General features: G+C 41.9%; 1 protein-coding gene across 4 annotated transcripts in view; it reads left to right on the top strand.

Moving 5' to 3' along the window:
* GOLIM4 (golgi integral membrane protein 4) overlaps positions 1-24,844 on the top strand; it is a 78,154-nt gene that overhangs the window by 49,850 nt on the left and 3,460 nt on the right. The window contains exons 6-14 of one of the 4 annotated variants that reach the window (XM_057739310.1): positions 2,604-2,686; positions 3,214-3,297; positions 6,451-6,609; positions 8,764-9,088; positions 10,944-11,184; positions 11,636-11,718; positions 15,191-15,300; positions 18,039-18,206; positions 18,846-18,914. In XM_057739310.1, the coding sequence (XP_057595293.1) occupies positions 2,604-2,686; positions 3,214-3,297; positions 6,451-6,609; positions 8,764-9,088; positions 10,944-11,184; positions 11,636-11,718; positions 15,191-15,300; positions 18,039-18,206; positions 18,846-18,914 (1,322 nt within the window). Of the gene's footprint in view, positions 1-2,603; positions 2,687-3,213; positions 3,298-6,450; positions 6,610-8,763; positions 9,094-10,943; positions 11,185-11,635; positions 11,719-15,190; positions 15,301-18,038; positions 18,207-18,845; positions 18,915-24,844 lie in introns of all 4 variants that reach the window. The other 3 variants (XM_057739309.1, XM_057739308.1, XM_057739311.1) reach the window with 3 other exon arrangements.

Genomic DNA, 24,844 nt, shown 5'->3' with positions numbered 1-24,844 from the left:
GAGCCAGCTGTGAGCAGATGTTACCCAAGAGATGTAGACATGTAGGGGCCTTGGCTTGTAAGTGGTGTGGCAGGTGGTGAGGAGTCATTAAGATAACAAAACAGGGAAAGGAAGAAAGACTGAACCCTGAAAGTCCTCGCAAGGTGATAAAAAGGAGGAGAGAACCAGAAGACTCCAGTATCCAGATAGCACTTGCTGTCCTGGGGATGCTATGTCTTTATGTGGTGAAGGAAGACATTTGACTTATAGGATACACTGTTTAGCATTTTCAAATCTGAGCCAAGTTGAGTAAATCTACTTAATTATATTGATATTAAGTAGATTCATTAAGAAGTGAGAAGTAAAATTTTCTAGGTGCCTGAGCTTGGCATACTTTACATAATTTAGTTCATTTAATTTTAGTAATAGCCCTAAAAGGCACATCTAATGTCTACTCTATATTTACTCCTTTCTTTGAAACCAAGTCCAGGTATAGTAAAATTTTAATAAGAAATCAGAACCATGGGAAACAGGAGGGCACTTTTATGTGAGTTTTGCATACTCAGATAATTCAAGCCTGATGGCCTGGTCTGAGCTTCCTGGAACAGAACAAAAGGAGAAATATAGTAAGTGACAGGGCTTTTATCATCAGAAGAGAGAATCTACCAATACCTTGGTGGGTGAGGAAGAGACAGAGACAGAGATGGAGACAGAGGGCGAGAGAGAGAAAACAGTATTTCTTGGTATCAATTAATTTTTGGAAGAAGTTTCTCAGAGACTTCAAACAACTTAACGTGACAGTGCCTTTGATGACACTTTGATAAGTGATTTTCATGTCGGCACTTTTGTTTGATTATGGTCCCTGACAGTCAGTTAAAGCACATAGTGATAGACGCAAACTATGACATGCATAGTCCGAGTAGTCTTTGGTAAATTAATATGACGAGGAGTTTAGAATTTAGAATATGGATAGCTGTGAGCTGCTGGCAGAGAAGCTTAGATGATTATTGTTCTCATTATCATTATCATAATAGCTGGCACTCAACAAATGTTTGCCATGTGCCAGTACCAGGTGACACTCTTCATGCAGGTATCTTTTTTAAGTCTCATAACAACCTGTGAGGTAGGCATTATGTTTGGCGTCATTTAACACATGAGGAAATTGAGGCTTGCTCAAGTTAAGACGCTTTCTCAAGGTCACACAGCAAAGGCACGGGAGACACTGTCATTAAGGTTATAAACTGAATTCCTTTGAATGTCAACCAAGTTCGGGTATTTCAAGCGTATGTGTGCATGTGTGTAGATCAAGGGCCCATCCAGTCAATGACACACTTGGATGGCCGCTGGTGTCCTGTTTTGACCTTTGAGAAAATCCGCTGTTACATGGAGGTGGACAGCCCAACCACTGGCCACATTTCCCGCCTTGTTCTCCATCTCTCCCCAAACCCAATCATGAAGCCAGTGCCCAGGGATCAAGCAGGGACTTTAACAGAGTGAAAGTGGACAGAAACTGTGAGGCGGGTAGTGACTGGCACTTTCCTTCTGTGCTGAGGGCCACCCTGGAGACACAGTTCTGTCTGCAGCGAGTGGCTGCCACTTTGGAGACAGTTTGCCCAGCACAGAGCAGGTCCACACCTGCTGCTGTCCCAGCGCGGTTCCTAACAGCGCCCCCGCTCACTCGCAACAGTGTCTCCTGTTGGAGAATGAATCATTATGGTCACCCAGCCACCATGTAACTTCTGCTGAGTCCTGTCCCATGGGAACTGGCCTAATGTTGCCAGAATCTTATTAGACCCAGATTCTTGATTTTTAAATGGTGACAACTCTTCAAGTGTGGAAGACACCATGTGTAGGCCAACTCTGCAGGGGCCAAAAAAAGTGTTTGTGCGTTGGATTTGGCCCACGGGCTGCCAGTTCATAACATCCAGATACAGGAAACGTGGGAAAATTACCAAGAGGCTGTTTCCTAAACAGTGTTGCTTGTGGTTGGGGAGGTTTTAAGACTTCACTCTGATTGCTACAGCCTCACATGGCAGCCCTGGAAAGAACTGTCCTGGAGCTGTTGCAGGGAGAATTTGGTTGAGTTGAGAACTCAATGGTGGGAGAAAGAAAGTATATTTAGAATTTTTGAGCAGATGGGGTGTCTCTCTGTCTCTTATTTATTTCTTGAGTTGCTTTCGTAACTGAAACACCTTTTGGGGACTGTGGAAATTATTCCTGCAATGAGGAATGTGGTTTGTGCTTTTTTGACAGCTTTGTTTTTACTTTGTGAAAAGATTAAACTCTTAGATGACCTCTACCCATTACATGTCATTCCTGAGGACTTGATTATTAACAGAAATATTTCATTTTTAGCTCAAGAATAATTAAAAATCCTTAACTTCTATGATGTGTAGTAGCTTGTTTAAACATATTTAAATGCTGAACCAGACTGTATTGGGTTGTCCAGCTGAATCCATGCCACGTCCCCAAGTGGTACAGGTTTTGTTTATTTGGAATATTGTACTGTCAGAGTTCAAAACAACCTTAGAAAAAATTATGTGAGGCTTTAGATGTGAAAAGAATAGAATCAAGAGCCTGAAAGGCCCAGGGCTTTACGCGTGATTTTCGTTTTTCTAAAATAGAAACTGTGTACAATTTGAGAGAAGAGAACAGACAACTGAGGAGAGCACATCAGGACATGCACACACAGCTGCAAGATGTCAAGGTAAAAAGAAAAAACAACCCAGCATTTGATTGTTCAGTGTTTGCCTGCTTTCCTTTGCAGCGTGACTTTAAAAGTCGTTCCCTACTTGACCTGCTTTACAGTCCACACTGTTATTTTGGGCTTTGCATAAACCGGACCGTGCCCAGTACTTTTACCACTGCTGCATCATAAGCTAAACAACGATCTGGCAATCCCAACATTTCCAGTAGACTAAAATGATCCTCTCGCTAGATGGTTGACTCTTAATAAGCTTTTTATTTACAAAGGTTTATTAACAATGAAGGGTATTTTTCTCTCTGTTGTGATTTCATTGTAAGTGATTATGATATTGGGGTAGCACGTTTTAGATTGTGGAATACTACATTAATCATCGTCTTCCCTGTGCAAAGATTTTTGAACTTAACAAATGCTGCAGCAACAAACAGACAGGCGAGCAAGCAACGTTTGGGTGGTCATGCCACTGTCTGCCCAGGAGGAGTTTGTCCTAGAATGTTAAAACTCAACATGTAAAATTCTTTTTTGTGTAGCAACAGCATAAGAATTTACTCTCCGAGCATGAACAACTTGTAGTGACTTTGGAAGACCACAAGAGTGCACTAGCTGCTGCACAGGTTAGAAGGGTAGCAGCCTCTGTGGGTTCTTTTTAATTTAAGTCTGCTTAACATTTCTGAATTCCTCTGTGCATGTAGTCTCTCAAAGGCCAGTCTTCACTGAGTTCCTTGGACAGAGCTTTCCTGATTCTGAAGATCATGCATGCTTTCAAAACTCAGCCAAGAGAATATTAAATAAACCTTTGACTTCTTTCTCTATTTGCACTGGCAGTGTGGTGCATATGACTTTTTGTACCCTCCTCCAGCCCCTACATGTAGTAGTCTAATACTGGTTTGAGTCACAGAAATTATCCCACATATATGGTCTTTTGCCACTGTATGACATGTGTTGGCTCTTGCTATACCATCTATAGGATTTTATGATGCTAGCAACCTAAATTAATGATTGTCTCTATATTTTACTCCTCCCTCCCTTGCTTCCAGCTTTACAGTCTGCACACCCTCCTTTTGGGACTAGTTTTATGTGTTGTTTGGTCAAATGACAGGAAATAAGATGAGATCTCAAGTCAATAGGGGAGGAAAACAAGAATCATAAGCTTCATTAGTTCAAAGCCTGGAACAGTTCTCAGCACAGGCAGGCCCTCAGTAGATACGTACTGAATGAACAAATGGACAAATACAAGTGTTGGAGGGCTTATTAAAGTAATATCACACTGAGTGTTTTACAGCTTTCTAGTCAAAGCAAAAAAATAGGAAAGGCTAGTTTAGTCACTGTGTCTTCTTAATCACTGGTCTTTACTTTCTCCTCTTGGAAGAGTTAAAAGAAAAGGGCAAAGGAAAATCAGCTATCTTTGCTCATCAGGAGACCATGTATTGTTTTTGTCCTTGTAAAGTTATTAGAAGAATCGTATGCTGGGCCCTGATCCACCTCAGAGGCTGTAGCATCTGTGTCTATGGGACCCTTTCTCAAGGCAGTCGTTGATTATCTCCCTGCAAAACTGTAGCTGTGGTAATTTTTTACATGTGTATAAATTAAATTGACTTTAGAGGATATTATTACTTTCAAAACCTCCCTTATAAAATTTTTGCCAAGTATTATTATTTTATATGAGGGTGCTTTTCATAATGAAAAATGTGACAAGCCAATTTGAATACTCTGTGTACTATAATAGCCATAAATATTAGACTAAGCAACAATTTGAAAAATTCAGAAAAATATAAGTGAAATAGTTCATTTAATGATCAAAACTAAATTCTGTCGTAAACACACTGGGAGTATTACTGGCAAGGCTTTGAAATAGAAAAAAATTTTTATTTAACTTACATATAGTTTTCTATTTCTTTCAATATCTTTTTGGTTCTCTTGGGTGGGGCCTCCAAGTTTCTCCTGCTCTTTTACCCCCCTGTTAAAACTTTCCCCAGATCTGCGTAGAAAACAGCTGTTGTTTCAGGCATGTATGTCTCACAAGTAAATCATCTTATGAGAGTCTGTCTTGACAACCTGATTTTTAAATGTAATAATTAAGGGGGGAGAAAAGAGGAACAGAGTAGAATTTGAGAGTTTATAATTTATCAGAGATTATCATAATAACTTTATATACAGAATTTTATTTAATATTCACAACCTACTGAGTTATATAATATTGTATCCTTTTTATATCTAAGTGAAAGGAGCACTGTAGCTGGCCCAAGATCAGCGCCCAGAACCAGGCTGGAAGCTCAGGTCATCCTCACATCAAAGTCACACTTAACTCCAGCTGGGATTTGTGGAGACACCCTCTATCACAGTTACCTGGGGCTTGCTGCAGACCTGTTGAATCATAATTTCTAGGGTGGGGGTTCAGGAGCTGCATTTTTAACGGGATCCTCCCATAATTTAACATGATCCTTAACGCACGCTGATATTTGAGAACCACAGCATCGCTGCCTTCAGAGGTTATGTATCTAGGAGGAGGAGGAAGAAGAAGGGCTAGAATTTTTATCTTATTAAAGGTATCACTGCGTGGATGTCACTTTTTTCTTTGACCTCCAGAGTTGGTGTGCGGGTGTTTTGATAGATTTCCGGGCTGAGGGCCCCTGTTCGCCGCATGGCACGCTGTGTACAGATGATAAAGCAGCACTCCCCTGAGACAGGTTTAGCGAGCAGGCCTCTCCACCTCAGTGTGAGTTAGAAAAAGGCAGAAGGGGTGGGAGAGCGCCGTGCGGGTGCACAGCTGTGGCCGAGGGAGCACGGCTCGCCAGCCTCCACTCCCTGCTCTGCTGCGCACACTGAGGGAGGTGGCCCTGGCCAGGAAGCTGTGTTCAGAAGAGACTTCTAGGTTCTTTGTATATGTTTGTGTGAGTGAGTGTTTACACACGCACAGCATTTCTGTTTTAGGATAACAGTGTTGGTGCCTATGCATGATAAGCCAAGTATAAACAGTCTATTGATTTTCTTAGTTGAAGTATTTGGTTTTTTTCTGTCTTTCTAGCTTCTTGTATTAAAAATATCTCACACACACACACACACACACACAGAGTTACACACATATGAGTATATTCTGGTCCTACACCTTCATTACTGCCGTTGTTGCTTTAGAAGAAAAGGACATTTGGAATTGAAGAATAAAAACCCAGCCTCATTTCATGCCTATGCTATTGCTTTCCAACACTGCAGAGCACAACACAGGAAGCATTCTGGAGAGGAAGGGGCCCTACGTGAGCACAAATTGACTGGGGGAAGAGGGTGGCCTGAGTGACTTTGTATATACATTCAGTTACTTATTTGAAGCCTGTGGTTCTTTTCTGCTGAAAAGTATTACTCCGACCATATTGGTAAAAGATGTCTGCACTTATATTTATATAATTGTGGAATTTTAAAATAGATTTTAATGTCTTAAAACTGATTGCATAGCTGTCTTACTTTTAATAATGATATTTATACTAGAAAGTTATTTATAAAAATTCTGACTTAGTTTAATGTAGCATGGGAAACTAACATCTGCCTTAAATATTTTTTCTCTGTTCCCTTTAACTCTAATTCTAATTTTGCATGTGCTTAAAAATGGTTAAGCATGTCCAAGTAAGTATAGCTAATGCATGGAAACAATCTGCAGATCTTTCCTCTCCTGCATTTAGGTGTAATATTTTTGTCTAGCGAACCAGCTATGAATGATATCTTTTTCCCTCCTCAAATTGTGCAACTTGGAATCCAATTGTGCAATTTGCATGCAGACTCAAGTTGCAGAATATAAACAACTGAAAGATACTCTGAATAGGATTCCAAGCCTTCGAAAACCAGAACAAACAGAGCAGCAGAATGTTACCCAGGTGGCACATCCTCCACAAGGTGACAGCACAGCAAGGGACAAGTCACCTGGGGAGCCTCGGGAGGTAAGAGGTGTGAACTGGTCATCTGTAGTTGGTCACTTTCCCTGTCGAGCTGTCCTCAGATGAACTGCTCTAAATACTGCCAACTCTTCCTGCAGAACACTGGTTCTCAAATTGTAGCATGTATCAGAGTCCGCAGCCGGGCTGTTAAAACAAAAATAGCTGGGCCTCAGCCCACGGTTTAGAGTTCAGTTAATTTGGGGTGAGGCCTGAGGATTTGTATTTCTAACTGATTCAGCTGGTTTGGGGATGCACACTTTGAGAACTGCTGTCCTGTTTTCTGGAAAAGATTTAACTAGTTTTGTCTTTCTTCAGGTCGGTATATTGGTTTGAAAGGAGCTGTCATGTCTGAGTATTTTAACGGGTTTTTTGGGGGGTTGGGGGGAGCATGGGAAGGTTAAATGATCATGAGAATATTATGTGACAACTAGTCTACTCCAGTATTAATATTTGATAAATATATTTGAACTTGATGCTGTATAGGTCCATATAGAATATATCAAAGTTTGTATTAAAAGGCCTTCATAAAACAACCAAGAGTAGAAGTGCTAGTCACAGAATCCACCTTTTTGTATTCCTTTTCTTCATGAAAATTAAACCTTGTTGCTTAAGAATATCTCCCAAGTGGAGCATCAAAAGTCGTGTCACCCATATGATTAATTCTTGTGGAGTTGTTTTTGCAATGGTACCTGTAATAAAAAGCAAGTATGGTTATCTTTCCCCCGACAAAAGTCATTTTTAACAATGAATGTTTGAGAAGGCTTGCCCCAACTTGTCTTCTTATCATCTTATGGGAATGATTAAGTCAATGTGAGTGGACTTCATCTGAATCTTCAGGCTGAGCAAAGCCTTCCTTCACAGGCAGGTTCTGTATCCTCCTGGTTGCTTGTTCTCTGTCTGGGTCTTATGTTGCTCCTAACTTAGGAAAACACAACCAGAGCCCTGGTGTGGAAATTGGTTCTATTCTCTATCCAAGTTTAACTACCAGTTTACAGGATTAATCTTTTCATGACTCAGACTTTTTGCTTTTTCATCTGTGAGGTAGAGATAATAGTTATCTGCTCTAACCTTTCTCACAGGGATGTTGTGGAGATGAATGACAGGTGTTTGAAAGCACTTAGAGTTCTTTAGAGAAATATTTCTATAAAGCAAGGGCGGTATCAATTCAGACTTGCCAAGTATGCGAGGACTTGGTAAAATGTATACCTCCAAAAGCTCAGATGTCTGAGAAAGGACTTTTTTCTTGGTTTATTCATTTATTTATACAATCCAGTTTCTCAGTTATGTTTCTGCTAATTTAAGAAGAGGGCTTCACATTTATTTCAATTATGAGACAGCAATCTGACCAAAGAAGGTATTCTTTCTGATAAAGAAGGTTGATGCGAGGGGGGACAGTGACACATTTTCCTATTGATATTATATCATCTCTCTTTTGCCCCTCTTTTGTAAGTAGTGAAGACCATAAAGAAATCTGTGAAACTTGCAGAGGAAACTGATTTAAATCAGCCAATTTTAGAAGAGTAGTTCTTTGTAAAAAGACGTCTTTTTTTTTTCTTCAGACTTTTCTGCATTAATAATACAAAATATTCACAGAAGACTTCCTCTGGTTTACAAACAAATACTACTTTAATACATTAAAAATGTTTAATTGTACCTGATTTAATGGGCACTATTTTAACTAACGTGAATGCCCATTAGTAATGATATTCTTTTTCTATATTAGCTAACAAAAAGTAAACCTAACTCATCTTCAATTTGATTGTATCCTTTTGTTTTCAAATAATTATTGAAAACAAAATTTACATTGAAGAAAAATTATTTGGTCACTTGAAGTGTGAAGGATTTTCCCTTTTTATCCTAAGGGAGAACAGGAGTTAGATTGCTTTTAAGGGTAGCTGAGATGTGGCTTTGCTTTTAGGTTACCTACAGTATTCTTTCCACGATGAAATTTTGCTTATGTTATCTCTTTTATAGGTGAGATTACACAGTGAGAAGAGTTAAGTGACTCCATTGCAGCCATACTTTTCAGTCAGGACTCTATATTTCTAGGCTCCAGGATTTTACTTATGTTGTAACCCCGTAGACATGGTAATAAAGAAATTCTGTCACTACTTTCGAAATAGAAGAGTGTCATTTCCAGTGATGTGCTTGGCCTAGGTGTCTCGAAATAGCCAAGTGTGGCAGAACCATGAAGCAGTCCCTGGAAGAACAGAGGAAGCAAAACCTTACCCTCCCAGCCCGAAGGAGGCAGAATTCCAGGCTCCTGCAGAGCTGCCCCGGCCAGAAGCTGGACCCGGGGAGCCGGAGGAGCGGCAGGTGGAGGAGGAGCACAGGAAGGCCCTGGAGGAGGAGGCAATGGAGCAGGTGGGGCAGGCTGAGCACCTTGAGGAGGAGCACGACCCGTCCCCGGAGGAGCAGGACCGGGAGTGGACAGAACGGCGGGAGCAAAGAGAAGCCAAACTTCTGGAAGGGCAGGCTCACGCCGAGGTACGAGGTCGTCCAACCGTTCGGCTGGGATGGGGAGGTGCGCCTCTGTTTCTACGTACAGCTGCCCCTTGAACAAGGCAGGTTTGAACCTTGCGGGTCCACTTATGCAAGCATTCTTTTAGTAGTAAATACCTCAAGGTCAGTGGTTGGTAGACTCTGCACGTGGGGAACTGCGCAGGCAGAGGAGCCCCCACAGGGAGGCTGTGGAGGAACCCTGTGTACGGAGGCCCGACTAAAAGTTACATGAAGATTCTCCATGGAGGGTCGGCACTCCTCACCCCCACGTTGTTCAAGGGGCAGCTGTATGAAGGAAAAAGCCCTCCCATGCGTGACAATCTCTAAAATAAAATGTGGGTGATTTCCCTAAATGTTACGTGTACATATTTAAATGTTCTATTGTGATGTTAGTAACATAGCTACCTTACCCCAGAAAGATGGTTGGGGAAAAGAGAAGGAGCGGTCCATGTGTGTGTGAATTGTCTTTGTCAAGAGTGCAAAGCCAGGGAGACTCCGGCTGCATCCCTTAAACAGAGTAGGAGACTAGACGGGCGCCTCATCCCACACCTTCCCAGTCTGTGCTCAGATCACGTGGGCCTCTTGAGGCCAAGAAGTGACTCATTTTCTGTGATCAAAGGCACTTTTCTCACTGTTCACTTGCTGTCAAATTGTATGTTGGCTTTTGAATACTCACCTTCAGGGTGGTTAGTAAGTCATCAAAAAGCTGACTTTATTACTTAAGGACACACCACTAGGTGAGTGTGTTTAACTAATCGCTGCTCAGGCTCTACCACTGTGTGCTCCCCTCTTGCATAAGTAAGACTAATAACAGCAGCCATTATTATAAATGATACTTTAAAAAAACTGAAAGCAATGCTGAATGCAGCGAGGTACCTTTCTTACACGATCTCTAAGCTGATAGCTGTTGGGCCTTTACGTGAATGCTGGTCACCTTTTATTTGTAGCTCTGAAGCTTTGGCCTCAAACTTTCCAAGCTGCTAGAGGCTTTGGCTGAGCAGGTGTGAAGGCCTCTGTAGGTGCACTCTTAGATTGTTGCAAACCTGGCATGAAGAAGCGTCTCCCAATCTTGGGTCCTTCATAGCTTTCCTCAAAGGTAATTCCCCACTAGGTTTAATTTCCCTCAACCACGCAACCTCTTTCCTTCGCTGAGAATTGTGTAAGCATGTGTTAGTTGGGGGGTGGAGGAGAGAGTGGTAGATCACTTAATGGAAGCAGAATTTAAGAATTCCTGTATCAGTTTTCCTTCTATGGGAAAATTCTCTCTTCTCATACATTTGTGGTTTCTTTGAAGAAAACTAGTTTTCTGCTTTTTCACCCTAATCTGAAATTTGACTTTTTTGGCTCCACTTCACCTGAGATTGGTGTCTGCGTTGCTAGAATTAATGAGCTTCCCTAGGTCTTTAGCTCTTCATGGAAAAGCCTTAGCCTCAGCTTCAGCTCACAAATTGCCCCAATTAGTCTGAGGTTATTAAGTGCCCACTTGTACCCGAGCCTTTGAGCATAAACTTAATTAAGGTTGAAACATTTCTTCTGTTGTGTCCTCTTCCATTTGAGAGGGAGCATGTTAGACATCTGCCCTAATGGCAACAAATGGGGAAGATCAGTTGCTCAAAGAAGCCGAGGGTGATTCAGAGAGAGCTGGGAAACGGGGGTGGAGTCCAGCAGAGGGTGGCATTGGACCTAAAGTATACTGACAGTTGACCTGACCGACAGGTGTTAATAAAGCAACCCTGCCTTTTGCGCGCATCCTGAGAAACGCGCAGGGGGTGAAAGGATGAAGGGAGGACCCGGGGGGCCCACTGCTCTTGCTCAGCCCCGACTCCCTGTTCCCCAGGCGCATCCTTCAGCCAAGCCGGTTACCAAGTTCCAGTCACCGTACGAGGAGCAGCTGGAACAGCAGAGGCTGGCAGTGCGGCGGGCGGAGGAGGCCCAGCGGCTGAGGCAGCACCAGGAGGCCCTGCACCAGCAGAGGCTGCAGGGACACTTGCTGCGGCAGCAGCAGCAGCAGCTCCTCGCCCAGCAGAGGCAGGCCGGGCTCGAGGAAGGCCGGCCGCAGCGCCCGGAGCAGACACGGTAGCCTTCCGATGGGCCTAGGCAGCCCTGCCTCTGGTGTTCACAAGCAGATGTAAAGGCAGCTTCAAGTGTTTGTTACCCATGAACTTGAGGGGTCCTATTGCTCATGTAGCTGAGGCAGAATCACTACTTAAATATGTAATTTTGAAAATAATCAACTTTTTTTTTTTTCTGCTTAAAAATGACAGTTTATGTCTGAAAATAACCTATCAGGTTTTGTGCTCACTTCATTTTGGCATTTGAAAGGTGTTTTATCTTTTATAAGGTATCTTTTGAAAGTGTATCTGGAATCTTTATTAAACCTAATTGGATGAGTTTAAGAAATATTTTTATGGCCTTTTAAAAAATGTTGAAAAATTCCTTGATAACTCTCTTTAAAGATAAGTGACTTATGTCAAACTGTGCTATGTAATTTGTGTCCGAGTTGATGATTGTTTGTTTTCCCTTGCAGGCAGCAAGCTCGTTATGATGCTGTAGATAACGATATTGTCCAGGGAGCAGAGGACCAGGGCATCCAGGAAGAAGAAGGAGGTGGTGAGCTTCTTAGATGATGAATGTTTTAATAAAACTGCTTGGTAATATATAATATCAACTCAGAGTTATATGTGTGTCTGCGTACGTGTTTCTCCCACTATCTGAAAGTAGAGTGTTCCTGTGAAAGCTTTTGTAAACTGAAATGGTGTAAAGCGAAGAAGCAATTACCATAAGACACTTCTTGCTAAGGGATACCCAAAATAAATTGAAGTAAAGCACAGATGCTCACAGGCACAGTTCAGAGCCCTGGGGGCATGGTGCTGAGATGCTGAGTGTAGGTCCTGGGAAAGGAGCCGGACGATGCCACTCTCACTTCTCTGCTCTGAGCATGTACTGCCTCTGCGATGGCTCTCTCTTTGAAGAACAAACATTGACCGCTATTTTTGCTTTTCACCTTTTTTCATAAAATCGGAAATCCTCTTCTGAATTCTTCTGGTTAACCAAAACAGATACTAACGTGGGTCTTTCATAAAAGTGAAGTGGTGTAAAACGAACTTTCAGAAAGTGGAGGATGCCTGTACATACAAAAATGTGCATACCATGTGTCTTTTGTTGTTGTCGATGTGTTTTTCTTAATCCTCCCAAACAGTTCACATTGGTAGCCTAAATCACTCAAGGTAATCTATTTGCTCTCTAACATTTTAGAGAGGAAATAGTAGTTTAAGCTTTTGTATACTAAATACTTATTTCTAACATGTTATCATAGGACTGTTATGCTTTGGGAAACTTCTATACTTTGTTCTTACCTTGGAGGTGTTTAGATTATTGCCTCGAAAATTTTTCAAATTAAGTTAATAGTAGCTTTCATTTGTGGTGCACATCTATATGTCATTTATCAGGTACTGCTTACTGTGGTAACAGAACTAGACAGTAACCGTTTCTCTGGCAACACTAATACTTAGCTATGTGTCCTTTCCTAAAGAATCTAAAGGGAGGCAATTACCCAAACTCCCTCTATTGCCTGTTCTGATATTTTATAGCCCTTTTAGTCAAGAAATTGTTTTCCTTATGTCCCCCCATGCAGCAGTTTAAGCTTTTTTGTTCCATTATCAGTAAGACTAGAGAACCGTTTGTTCTCTCTTTTATTTAATGGCTCCCTTGGTGCACTTGAAACCTGATGGTAAGTTACCTGCATCTTTATTGTCTACAGGCTGAATACTCTCCATATATTTAAGCTTTCCCCTTATATCTTACCAAAAAAAAAAAAAGTTATTTGTTCCTCTCTTTGTGTACTCTTACCTATCAATAAATTCCTTATTGAAATTTTTTTTCAAAAAGTAGCAAGTAAATGTGTGTGTGTGTATAAACGTGCCATGTTTGAGGCATCACCATCACCGCCACTTCAGAGAACACAGGATGGGCTGAATTTGGTTTTGAGCTCCGCGAATGGGGTTGTTATTTCTTTCATTTCTGAAATAGCATGTTTCTTCTTTCGATGCCTTGCCATTTTCTCTGACATTTCCAAAAATTAGTTGGTAATTTTAGGGGTGTCCAATTGCTTGGGCTTTATTTTTTTTTTAAGAACTTTTATTGAGATATAGTTAACAGACAATAAACAGCATATATTTAGAGTGTACAATTTGGTATCCCAATCTCCCAATTCATTCCCCCCAACCCTCCCTGCTTTCCCCACTTGGTGTCCATATGTTTGCTCTCTACATCTGTGTCTCTGTTTCTGCCTTGCATTTCCTCTTTCATAGTTGTTAGCATTTGCCTTATGTAATGAGGTGCTCCTATATTGGGTGCATATATATTTATAATTGTTATCTCCCCTTCTTGGATTGATCCCTTGATCTTTATGTAATGTCCTTTCTTGTCTCTTGTAACATTTTTTATTTTAAAGTCTATTTTATCTGAGTATCACTACTCCAGCTTTCTTTTGATTTCCATTTGCATGGAATATCTTTTTCCATCCCCTCACTTTCAGTCTGTATGTGTCCCTAGGTCTGAAGTGGGTCTCTTGTAGACAGCATATATATGGGTCTTGTTTTTGTATCCATTTAGCCAGTCTTTGTCTTTTGGTTGGTGCATTTAGTCCGTTTACATTCAAGGTAATTATCGATACATATGTTCCTATTACCATTTTCTTAATTGTTTTGTTTTTGTTTTTGTAGGTCCTTTTCTTCTCTTATCTTACTTGCTTAGAGAAGTTCCTTTAGCATTTGTTGTAGTGCTGGTTTGGTGGTGCTGAATTCTCTTAGCTGTTGCTTGTCTGGAAAGCTTTTGATTTCTCCGTCGAATTTGAATGAGATCCTTGCTGGGTAGAGTATTATTGGTTGTGGGTTCTTCCCTTTCATCACTTAAATATATCATGCCCCTCCCTTCTGGCTTGCAGAGTTTCTGCTGAGAAATCAGATGTGAGCCTTATGGGGGTTCCCTTGTATGTTATTTGTCATTTTTCCCTTGTTGCTTTTAATAAGTATTCTCTGTCTTTAATTTTTGTCCATTTGACTACTGTATGTCTTGGCGTGTTTCTCCTTGGGTTTATCCTGCCTGGGACTCTCTGTGCTTTCTGCACTTGGGTAGCTATTTTCTTTCCCATGTTAGGGAAGTTTTCAACTGTAATCTCTTCAGTATTTTCTCAGGTCCTTTCTCTCTCTATTCTCCTTCTGGGACCCCTATAATGTGAATGTTGGTGTGTTTAACATTGTTCCAGAGGAATCTTAGGCTGTCTTCAGTTCTTTTCATTCTTTTTTCCTTATTCTTTTCCCCATCAGTGATTATCACCATTCCATCTTCCAGGTCACTTATTCGCCCTTCTGCCTCAGTTAATCTGCTATTGGTTCCTTCTAGTGTATTTATCATTTCAGTTATTGTGTTTCATATCTCTGTTTGTTTGCTCTTTAATTCTTCTAGGTCTTTGGTAAACTTTTCAATCTTTGCATCCAGTCTTTTTTCAAAGTCCTGGATCATCTTCACCATCATTATTCTGAATTCTTTTTCTGGAAGGGTGCCTATCTCCTCTTCATTTAGTTGTTTTTCTGGGGTTTTATCCTGTCCATCTGGTACAAAGTGCTCTGCTTTTTCATTTTCTCTATCTTTCTGTGGCTGTGGTTTTCAGTTCCACAAGATGAAATACTGCTTGATACTGCTGTCTGCCCTCTTGTGGAGGAAGCTCTAGGAGGCTCGTGCATGCTTCCTGATGGGAGGGACTCTGCCTCGGCTTTATTTTATCAAGAATGTTTTGATCATTGTTTTTGGCACATTGTGGGGGAAATGCCACTTTTGTTGCAAACATTTGTTTCAGAGAGTTAGAATAGTGTCACTTACCCACACTATCTCTGTAGACACAAGGCCTGGGAAAAGGTTGTAACTGTTCCTGAAAAGCTGAGACATACACCTTATGTCGAGCTAACCTAGCAAAAGGAGTGAGTGAAGTGGTTGTATAAGGCCCACTGGTGATCGCTTTGTTTTGAAAGGAAGAATCTTGTCTGGTTCGTTTGGGCTGATATTAGTTCCTTTGATCTGCTAGCCTATGAGAGAGACAACCAGCACCAAGATGAGGCTGGAGAAGACCCAGAGAATGGACACGAGCTTCAAGAACAAGGGCCCCATGAAGCTGACCCGGAATCCGAGGCAGACGTAAGTGTCCTCTCTTCCAGTCATGACACTTGGGAACTCACAAGGCAGAAAGGAAACGTGAAGGTTTACTTGACACCGTGACTCTGGCTCCAGATATGTCTGTTATTTCATCAGCACAGAAGGAGGGGGGCTTACATAATTATATGATATGAGCAGTGCTGTTAACTGTAGACCACGAGGTGGGGTGGGGGGATGTGTCATGAGAATGGGTTAAAGGTTGCTCTGGGAAAACATCCAAGGAGTTTCCTTCCGGGAACGTGTAGATTAGTAAAACTAAAATAGAAAAGCAAAAAAGAGGCATTGAAATATGTAGTAACTCTTAAAGATGAGAAAGGAAAAAAAAAAGCAAATGTGGGAGTTGGAGTGAGAACCAGAGAAAGGAGACTGACTACTTGGGAGCCTGTGAGCGTTCCCCTAGGGTGTGGCTGTGTGTCATGTGACTCTGTAATCTCCCAACAGTCCAGTGATAAGCACGTGTAGTTTGCAAAATGAAAGAAAAAAATTTCCCAGATATAATGATGCTATAGAAAAATTAGAATATTAGTAGGTAGAGATATAATAACCAAAAATGTTCTTTCTGTGTACCTGAAAAGGACCAAGAATCCCAATGCAGTGGGTGGTCTGGGGCCTTGGCTTTGCCTACAAGCGAGGGTGTCCTTGTGCTTATGTGTAGGTAGTTCTCACAACTTACTCTAGCTCTCCTGTCGTCTTTTGCTGGGAAATCCACCACCGTGTTTATAAAATTCAGTCTGCGCTATGCTATGAGCTCTGCTTATGTTGATCCAGTGGATTGAGAGGAGGACCCATATTCTTCCTTGATAAGCGTTGAGGAGGTCTTCCTGATAGATGCTTGAAGCCACCTTGATGGAAGCAGCTTTTGCACAGAACTTGCACTGAGAGGTGGCAGAATACATTTGCCTACCAGCCCCTGAATTGGTGTTTTTCAGAGTATGCTCCAGAGAACACTAGTCCTGAAATATTTTCAGGAAACAGCAAGAGCTATAGATAGCAGGAGAGTATGAGAGAGCCAGAGGATGTGAAAGAGCAAGAGAATGTACATGAGAGAGCAAGAAAGTGTGTGTGTGAAAGCCTGGGAGGGTCCTGAGAGCCATGGAGGGGAGAGGGAAGGGTGGTATTCCAGTCCCTGACGTTTGGGAAATGCTATGTGTTTCGATTGCTTACCTGACTGTATAATCCTTTACTCTCCTTTTAGCAGTTGACTTGCTTCTAGAGAACGCATTGGGAAACGTTGGGCTTTCTACCATGCCTTCTCTTAATTAGAAACTATTAGCCTGCTTGTCCCTCTCTGTGTCTTATCTCACTGCTTTATTCATGTATTTTTAAAGTAAAAACGTTTTTGTCCATCTTCACTGAGATTTAGTGACTCATTAACCATTTTTTGGAATGTAACAACTGTGCCTATTAACCCTTTTTTATTACTTGGTTAGTGTTAGAGCTAATGTGTACATTTTTATGTACTTTTGCAAAAGACACTTGGTACTTTTTTCTGAAGAAAATGCGCTACATTTCTCCTATATTTTCACAATTTATTGATAACACAAAAAGAAATGCACATGACAAGATTGTGGAGTCATTGGAGTTTAGTGTGATGGTTATGATTTGTCACTCTCTCTATTCCCAAGAAAAGTGTCATTTTGCTCTTGAACAAAGTACATAGCCAGGGCTGTGCAGATAATACATCAGCTGAGACTGCAGTGAGCTCTTGAACATGCTCAGGGCTCTGAAGTGAACTGAAGTAGAATTTTGTGGTCTGGAGACTAAATCTCACTGTGAGGCTGAACCATCTCTGGGAAGCATTTGCTGCTTCAGTGAAGTGTCCTATTGACGACCCTGGTGTGATCAGGGAAGCTCTTATAAGCATCACCATTTCTGCCCCAGCTCAGTCTCCAAAATCTGAATCTTTGTGAGGGCATGTATTATTTTGAAAGGTGCTTTGGGAGCATAAGTGGGACATCCAGATAATTCTAAAGTTGATAATATGAAGGGCATTCATTGAACACGATAACTGAGAACTACTTGAGGGCTGGCATGGGTAGGGGGGAGGTATCTTTCAACATATATTGCCAGAGGTTGAGTTAGCCCAGTCCCTTTTCTCCTGTCTCTGGCCAGTGCAGCATCTCTCCGCTTCACGTTAGTGTTCGTCATAAAGAAACGTGATTCACACTAGAACATGATCGTCTACTTGTGAATTAGCCTCCTCTTGTCTCCTCGTGGGCCCTCTTCTGGGGTCCTTTCTGGTATGGGCTTCCTCGCTCCTTAACTGCTTTTCACCCACTTACATGTAACAGCTGGTTTGCAAAGGATAACTTGTCTGTAAAAAATCAACATACCAGTGAAAGAAGTTACTATTTGTGTGTCTAAATCTCTCATCTTCATTCTTTCTCCTACTTGATCCTTTGGCTTTCATGAACTGTTTTTCTTGTCATCCAGTTATGCTCATATTACTTGTGATGTTAGAGTTTTGAAAACTGTTTTGGAATCACTTGCAGGAAAGAAGTGCTATTTGAACTTCATTCTCATGCATCAGGCTCTGACAAATAAAGCAGAGGCTTTTTTATCTTTTGACAGTGATGAGTACTTGTGAGTCTTGGCAAGGATAGATTTGAACAATCTGGTGAAGGACAATTTCATTTTCTGCCAGTGTGTGGCCTTTCAAATGAAATTACACTTGATCCTGGAATTTGAAGTGGTGGTTGCTTTTCATTAAAATTTTGCAGAGGGCAGCTGTGGAGGATATAAACCCAGCAGACGACCCTAATAATCAAGGGGAGGATGAATTTGAGGAAGCCGGGCAAGTGAGGGAAGAAAACTTGCCAGATGAAAATGAAGGGCAAAAACAAAGTCACCAAAAGCAAGAGAATACAGAAATGGAGGAGCATTTGGTGGTAAGCAGATGCCACGATGGAGGGTGGTTTTAACCCGGATTTCTTTTTCACCATTTAGCAGTCTTTTATTGTTTCACACGTATAAAGAAATTTACATCCATCAATCAGTAGACTGGAGATCCATGGAAAGTAGGTAATTGACCATAGTTCCCACCTAAATTCAGACCACCCCAGGGTAATAAGGATAGTGTTTATAGGGTAAATTATTTCCTTTAACTGAGGAATTATAAAAGCATTTATCATAAGGTCCAGATATTTTTCTTACTGATATTGTAACTCATCCATTTAACTGTCACGGAAGCCCCTGCATCTGTGCTCCTAATGTAAGTGAATAGGAAATAACTGTTAACCCAGATATTTTAACAAATGCCTGGTTTTATGCAGAAGGTTAGCCATGACCTCACGGACAGGAGGTTCACCTCTTTGGTTTTTGGATGATCATGTGAGGTGCCCGCACGCAGAGAGAGCGGGTTATGGGCAGCCTGGGCTTTGTGTTGGGAATGATCAGTCATCATCTCCTAGCCACTGATGCGTTGAAAGTGCACTGCTCATGGTGGCCTGCCTGTTCTTTGTCCCAGAGGACTGGAAAGCGGGTCTCCAGTTGTTCAGTAACCTGAGCCTCCCCTTTTGTTTCAACAGATGGCAGGAAATCCAGACCAGCAAGAGGACAATGTGGATGAGCAGTACCAGGAAGAGGGGGAAGAGGAGGTGAGAAGGGGGAGGGCAGGAGGCCAGACTGCCTGGGGCCTCACGCTCACCTGAAACAAACCTCGGCTACACGGGCTTCTGTAGAAAGGTTCAGAGGCTGGATAAGGAAAGGTGGTTTTGAGGGGAAATGGACCAAGGCCAGGGAGACGCTTGGTTAGAAGGTAACAAAAATGGGGTGATAGAATCCTCCTCTCTGATTTTCCCTGGAAATTCTGAATTAAGAAGACACTGGGCCTTCCAAGAATGGCAGACTTAGGTTTATATGATCTTTGTAAGGATATTTTCTCCTGTCTCTTTCTCTCACAAGAAAGAAGAACAAAGCTCTGCCCACTGAGGGTCTGGACTAACCCCAGAGACTTTCTCTGTAGACATTGCCACAGTGCCTGCCTCACAGGGGCACTCCATGGTGTCCATCAGAATACACTTAACACCCTCCAGACCCTTAGAAAAATTTTATAGCCTCTACTTTTAGCCTCTTCCCTTCTAAGAATTTAGTATCTTAATTAAATTTAACAAAGAAGAAAAGGAAAAATATGTAAGGAGTTCAGTTGAGTAAAATGCATTTGGGTGGAATTTCTAAACATTTGATTTTAGTCTGCTTTTTATTGTAAATCTCTGGCATATTGTTAATTAGGTTTATAGGGCATCTACAGTGGTGCCACAATCGTGTAACTGACTGATGAACGCTGTTGGTTGTAGCTGGTTAGTCACAGCAGGGTACTGTATGGACCATTGAGGCTCAGTTCTCGGGAATATGATATGGATGAAGCCAAGGCCCCATGTTTAGTCTCTCTCTGGACCAATAAATGGTCCAGCAAATCAAAGCCCTGGTTCCGAGGTGCTTCTCAGCCAGCCCTGTTGCAAATGTGTGGCTCTGACCCTAAGGGGAACGGCAGGAGAGGATGGACGAATGGCAGCCTGAACAACCGCCCCGCCCCCAGCCCTGAGAGCCTGCTCAGAAGGCACAAGCTGCTGCACTCACAGGCATGGTTCCCTTGACTAGCTCGTCTGTCCCATTTATATTGCATTTATCAGCTTTTCAGAGCTGATGCTGAAATTTGTGTTTATACCAGGAAAACAGAAAAGAATGTTGTTCTTTGCAGCCGTTGGCAACATACACCTCTAGTCACGTGCAGTCTACCTGGCTTGATCTTCTTATTCTCTCTCCTCTTTCGCATCCTGCTGTTCATCCTAATCAAGCCCCCAAGCCGTGTTATCAGAAGAGAACACTACAGAACCCAGCAGCCTAGAATATTAAGATATTTGGCAAGAGAAAGATTCATCTAGACCTCTCTTGTAGCAGGATGTCTAGACTAATATTACTTTGTTTCATTCTGTCAGATGCCAGGAATCTTTGAGGGATTAAAAGAGCAGAGGTTCACCTTGGCTTCTTTTTAAAAATTCAGAAGGGTAAACATAAAATTTTAATCAGTATTTACTGATTACTTTTTTTTACTTTTATGTTCTGTCAGTGAAGGTGGAGAGAGAAATCCTGGGATCCAGGAGGGATCAAAGGTAGAAAGAAAAGACAGGCAGAGAGGCGGGAGGGAAGGAGGATGGTGACCAGGCAGACCCCGGGCAGCCGCTCCCCTTGCCACCGCCCCTCCTCCCTCAGGTGGGCTGATTGACCGGAGCCCATCCCGCTCCCTGTGCCCGGCCCCTAGTTCCCTGCCCAGAACTCCTAGCTCTGGCATCTCTGTCCCCACTTCCTAACCCTCGCACAGAGGCTCCTGGTCACCATGCCCTCTCATTTACGGTGGTTGCCAGGTGAGCCCTCCGTGGAAGTCCAGCATGCCTTTCTTCTTCCCGGGGTACCTTTCCCTCTGCCCCCTAAGCACCCCTTGCTCTGGCTGTATTATATTTTTCTGGTAATTCCTAAGGTGATTAGTTATAGGATTTTCCCACCTCTTTCCATTGTTCTCAATTCTTTCCTTGAGGAGGGAGAAGAACTTCCATATACCAGTCAAGGACTAGCAATAGAGACGAAGTTCTCAGCAGACTGTAGCAAAATGAGATAAAGAGGGATGCAATACGTGAGAACATAGTGTGTTGTTTACAAGTGCTACGTGTGTGTGCACTCTGGAAACCGTGGGATGTTGTGTGACGTGCATCGTTCTTACCTTCCTTCAGCCTCAGTGTCTTCCAGCTGCCCCAGCTGACCCCTGGGATGTAAGGCCCCTTGCTGCCATCGTTTGCCCTCCCTTCCAGCCCACAGTCAACCTGACTTCTGTCACATTTGCCCCTAGGGAGGAGTTGCATTTTGCCAGGGTTATACCTGTTCAGAGGTACAGCCCATCAAACTTGTGACTTGAACTTGAGAATAGAGAACCCAGAACAAGTGTGATTTGAGAAAATTTGCACTCTCCCTGCCTTCTCTTATCTTAGTGCAACAGTGTTATCCTTCTAAAACCTAAAATTGATGGCTATTAACAAGTATTCATTGTTGTTTGGGATCCTAAGAGTGAAAGATGTTCATACGGTGAGCCTGTCCTCATGTTGCATACTTTACGGATTTTTTTATTTCCTTATGAGCAAACAAGACAAACTATGACATTGCCAAAAAGTGCTATGTGTGCTTTAAAATTATTTAAATGTTTAAAAATATATAGAGATTAAGTGACTGCTTTGAAAAATATGAGTGCTCCGTTTCTCCAGCCTAGCTGAAAACAGATTGAACACTCACGTAAGAGCAGGTACAGGGTTACCTGGCTACCTTTAGTGGTATGTCAGCCTGTGAATCCCCACATCAAGAAGCTGTCCATATGGCAGAAACTCTCCTGTTAAACATCAGCCAGCAAGCAGGGGTGTCCATTCGCTCTATACCACATCGCTGAAAGCCCTTCCCTTGTCACGTCCCATCCACCTCTTTGGATTCCAGGATTCTTGGCTACTTAAGGTGCAGCCTTCTGGTTCCTGGCTCATCCCATAACACCTTTGCTGCATCAGAGAAGGGTGTGGATATGTACGGTGACTGGGTAGATAGCCAAAGCGCATTTCAGACTTGGAAGATCTGTTTTATTTTGTTTTGTTTTCACTATTTATTAAACCTTGCCACATCACATAGGGACCATTTCTAAAATGCCTAAAACATTAGATTTCAGTAGTGAGTAATGAGGAGCTGTGTAGGAAGATATTTAACAAAATGTTTGAGTCAGCTTTAGCAGGATAATAGAGAGGGTCAAGTGTGGAAGACATAATTGGTGTGTCTACGTTATAAAAGAGTCACGTTTGGCTTCTGATTATTAGTCTAAGCATATTTTGAAATGAGAAACTCCATATCATTTTGTCCCATTTCAGTAATGCCTTTAAGATGAGTTTGAATTACTTTTGCCCCAAACGTGAAAAATATATTACTAGGATAGAAAAAGTATATTGATAAATTTGAAAAATTACAAAATTTTCATTTGTGTGATCCCTAAATTAAAAAGTAATTTAAATCGGTGGTTTCCACCTTAGATTATATTGACAACTGGTCTACAACCTAAATTTTCTACAGTAGATCCCAAGGGAAGAGACGAATCTCTTAAAAGGGTTTTTCTCTCTCTAGCCGGAGACATTCATTGTCACACGAGTGGCTCTCAGGCTTTGCTGTGGGTAAGAATCACCTTGGAAAGTATTTAAAAATACAGACTCCTGGATCAGACCTTACCCTTGGAGATTTTGATCTTATCTGTGGGGGGCCTAGGAGCTGGAGTTTTCATAAGCCCCCCAGCAGATGCTGGTGGTTTGGGAGTGCAGTGTTTAGGGAAGCAGGCCTACAATAGATCTGCAGATAGGCTTCGGGAAGTCTGAACCTCCTGAAACCTCTATGCAAAATTATGTGTATCTGTGCCCGTTTACTAAAGACTTTCTCACCAAAGCCTTAAAAGGGTGCATGACTCCCCCTAACACACACACACACGCGCACACACACACACACAGAAAATTAAAAATCACTGATTTTTATCTAACCCTTTCTTTGACAGATAAGAAATTTGAGCTTCAGAGAGGTTAGGTAAGTTTTCAGAGGTGATGCAGCTTGTTATTGTTAGAACCATGATTAAACCCTACCTAGTCTGCTTTTAAAAGCTACCATGATTAAGTATACCAAGCATAGTCACTAAATAGTTGATATGGGCAGGTTTTTCTTTATAGAAGTTAGTGAATATATAAGGAATGATGGAATTCGAAAGTTTCCATTTTGGTAACCCCTAATTAAAACAGTTGATATAGGAGCAGTCATCAACGGACGATATCACCAAATGAATGGAGGTTAGGGGATTTTACCATGGAGGAATCAGGCTTTAGCTGAGATCACTGACCAACCATAGCCTCACTAAAAGTGGGACAAACATTATATGCCTCCTGATGTGATGCAAATATGAAATCTATAGCATCACCTTTGAAAAATCCTTGCTTTGCAAATTGAATCTGAATTCCTTCAAGCCTTTAAGCTAACTTCCTTTTATAAGAAATGTGGGGCTTCCCTGGTGGCACAGTGATTAAGAATCCGCTTACCAATGCAGGGGACATGGGTTCGAGCCCTGGTCTGGGAAGATCCCACAGGCCTCAGAGTTACTAAGCCTGCGTGCCACAACTACTGAAGCCTGCACGCCTAGAGCTCGTGCTCCACAACAAGAGAGGCCATTCAGTGCAACGAAGAGTGGCCCCCGCTCTCCACAACTGGGGAAGGCCCTCGCGCAGCAGCAAAGACCCAATGCAGCCAATAAATAAATAAATAAATAAATCTTAAAAAAAAAGAAATGTGGAGGCTAAAGAAATGAGTTAAGTGATACCTTAAAGAAGCAAATAAATCCAGAATGTGAGTCATTTTACTGGACAGCAATTCAATAGAGCATTAAGAAAGAAAGAGGGGAGTGGAACTGGTGTTAGATGTGGCTTTTGTTTAGATTACAACAAACCAATTGTAAATAGACACATTTAAGACAGGAAAATGTAAGTAAGGACTACACTAAATGATGAGATGAGACCATGGAATTATTTATCAGACATGATAATGGCATTATGGTTATATAAGAAAAGTCCAGTGTGTTTAGAGATATATACCAAGATGGATAGGTGTGAAATTACATGATATCTAAAATTTTTAAGAATAATTCATTAGAAAATAAAGAAAAGTGATAGATGATGCAAGTGTGGCAACATTGAGATAAGCTTTGAGCCTTGGGGATGGCTATAAGGAGTTTATTGAATTATTGTCTTTATTTGTGTGTGCTTGAAATTTTTCATAGTAAAAAAAATGACCTTATTGTTTACAACCTGGAGAGTTGCGGAGCCAAGGTTTTAATCCAGGTCTGTCTGACTCCCTGGACTGTGTTAGGAGTTTGGCAGACTACAGGTCTGGGCCTATTTTATAAGTGAAGCCTTATTGGAACACAAGCCATGTCTTTTCGTGTACATGTTGTCTAAGCCTGCTGCTGCAGGCAGAGTTGGGTAGTTGCTACAGAGACCTTATGGCCAAGAACGCCTGGATGTTCTTTCTCTGGCCCTTTACAGCGTAAGTTTGCCAACCTTGATTTATTGTTCTTTTTACCATACCACAGTTTCAAGGCAGTTCCCTCCCAACCCCAACTAAAAAGCATGTTTAGTGTTCACTAGTAGATTTTCATTATTAAAGCTGAAGAAGGCATGTCTGCTCACTGAAATTGACCAGGACACTTTAGCAATTTTCAATTGGTGAGACCTTAATGTAGCCTGAAGTAAGTGCTTCACTGTTTTCATTGCAATGTCCTGCGGAATGTTGTGATGAGATTCTGTGACTAAGGGCGGAAGAGATGTCATTGGCCACTGATAGCGCCTGCAGGTGAGACAGGGGTGTCTTTTTTTATAGCTTGCTCCACCAGGAGGTGTGAATACAGAATATACTCTATACCTGTCCCCAGAGTGTATTTATTTGGTGCCAGTGCGGTGTAGGGGCTGTGATTCCAGCC

The sequence above is a fragment of the Hippopotamus amphibius genome, chromosome 6, assembly GCF_030028045.1.
Source record: "Hippopotamus amphibius kiboko isolate mHipAmp2 chromosome 6, mHipAmp2.hap2, whole genome shotgun sequence".
NCBI lineage: Eukaryota > Metazoa > Chordata > Mammalia > Artiodactyla > Hippopotamidae > Hippopotamus > Hippopotamus amphibius.
The sequence above is the reverse complement of the archived record's forward strand: the minus strand, read 5'-3'. Positions and strand labels throughout refer to the sequence as shown.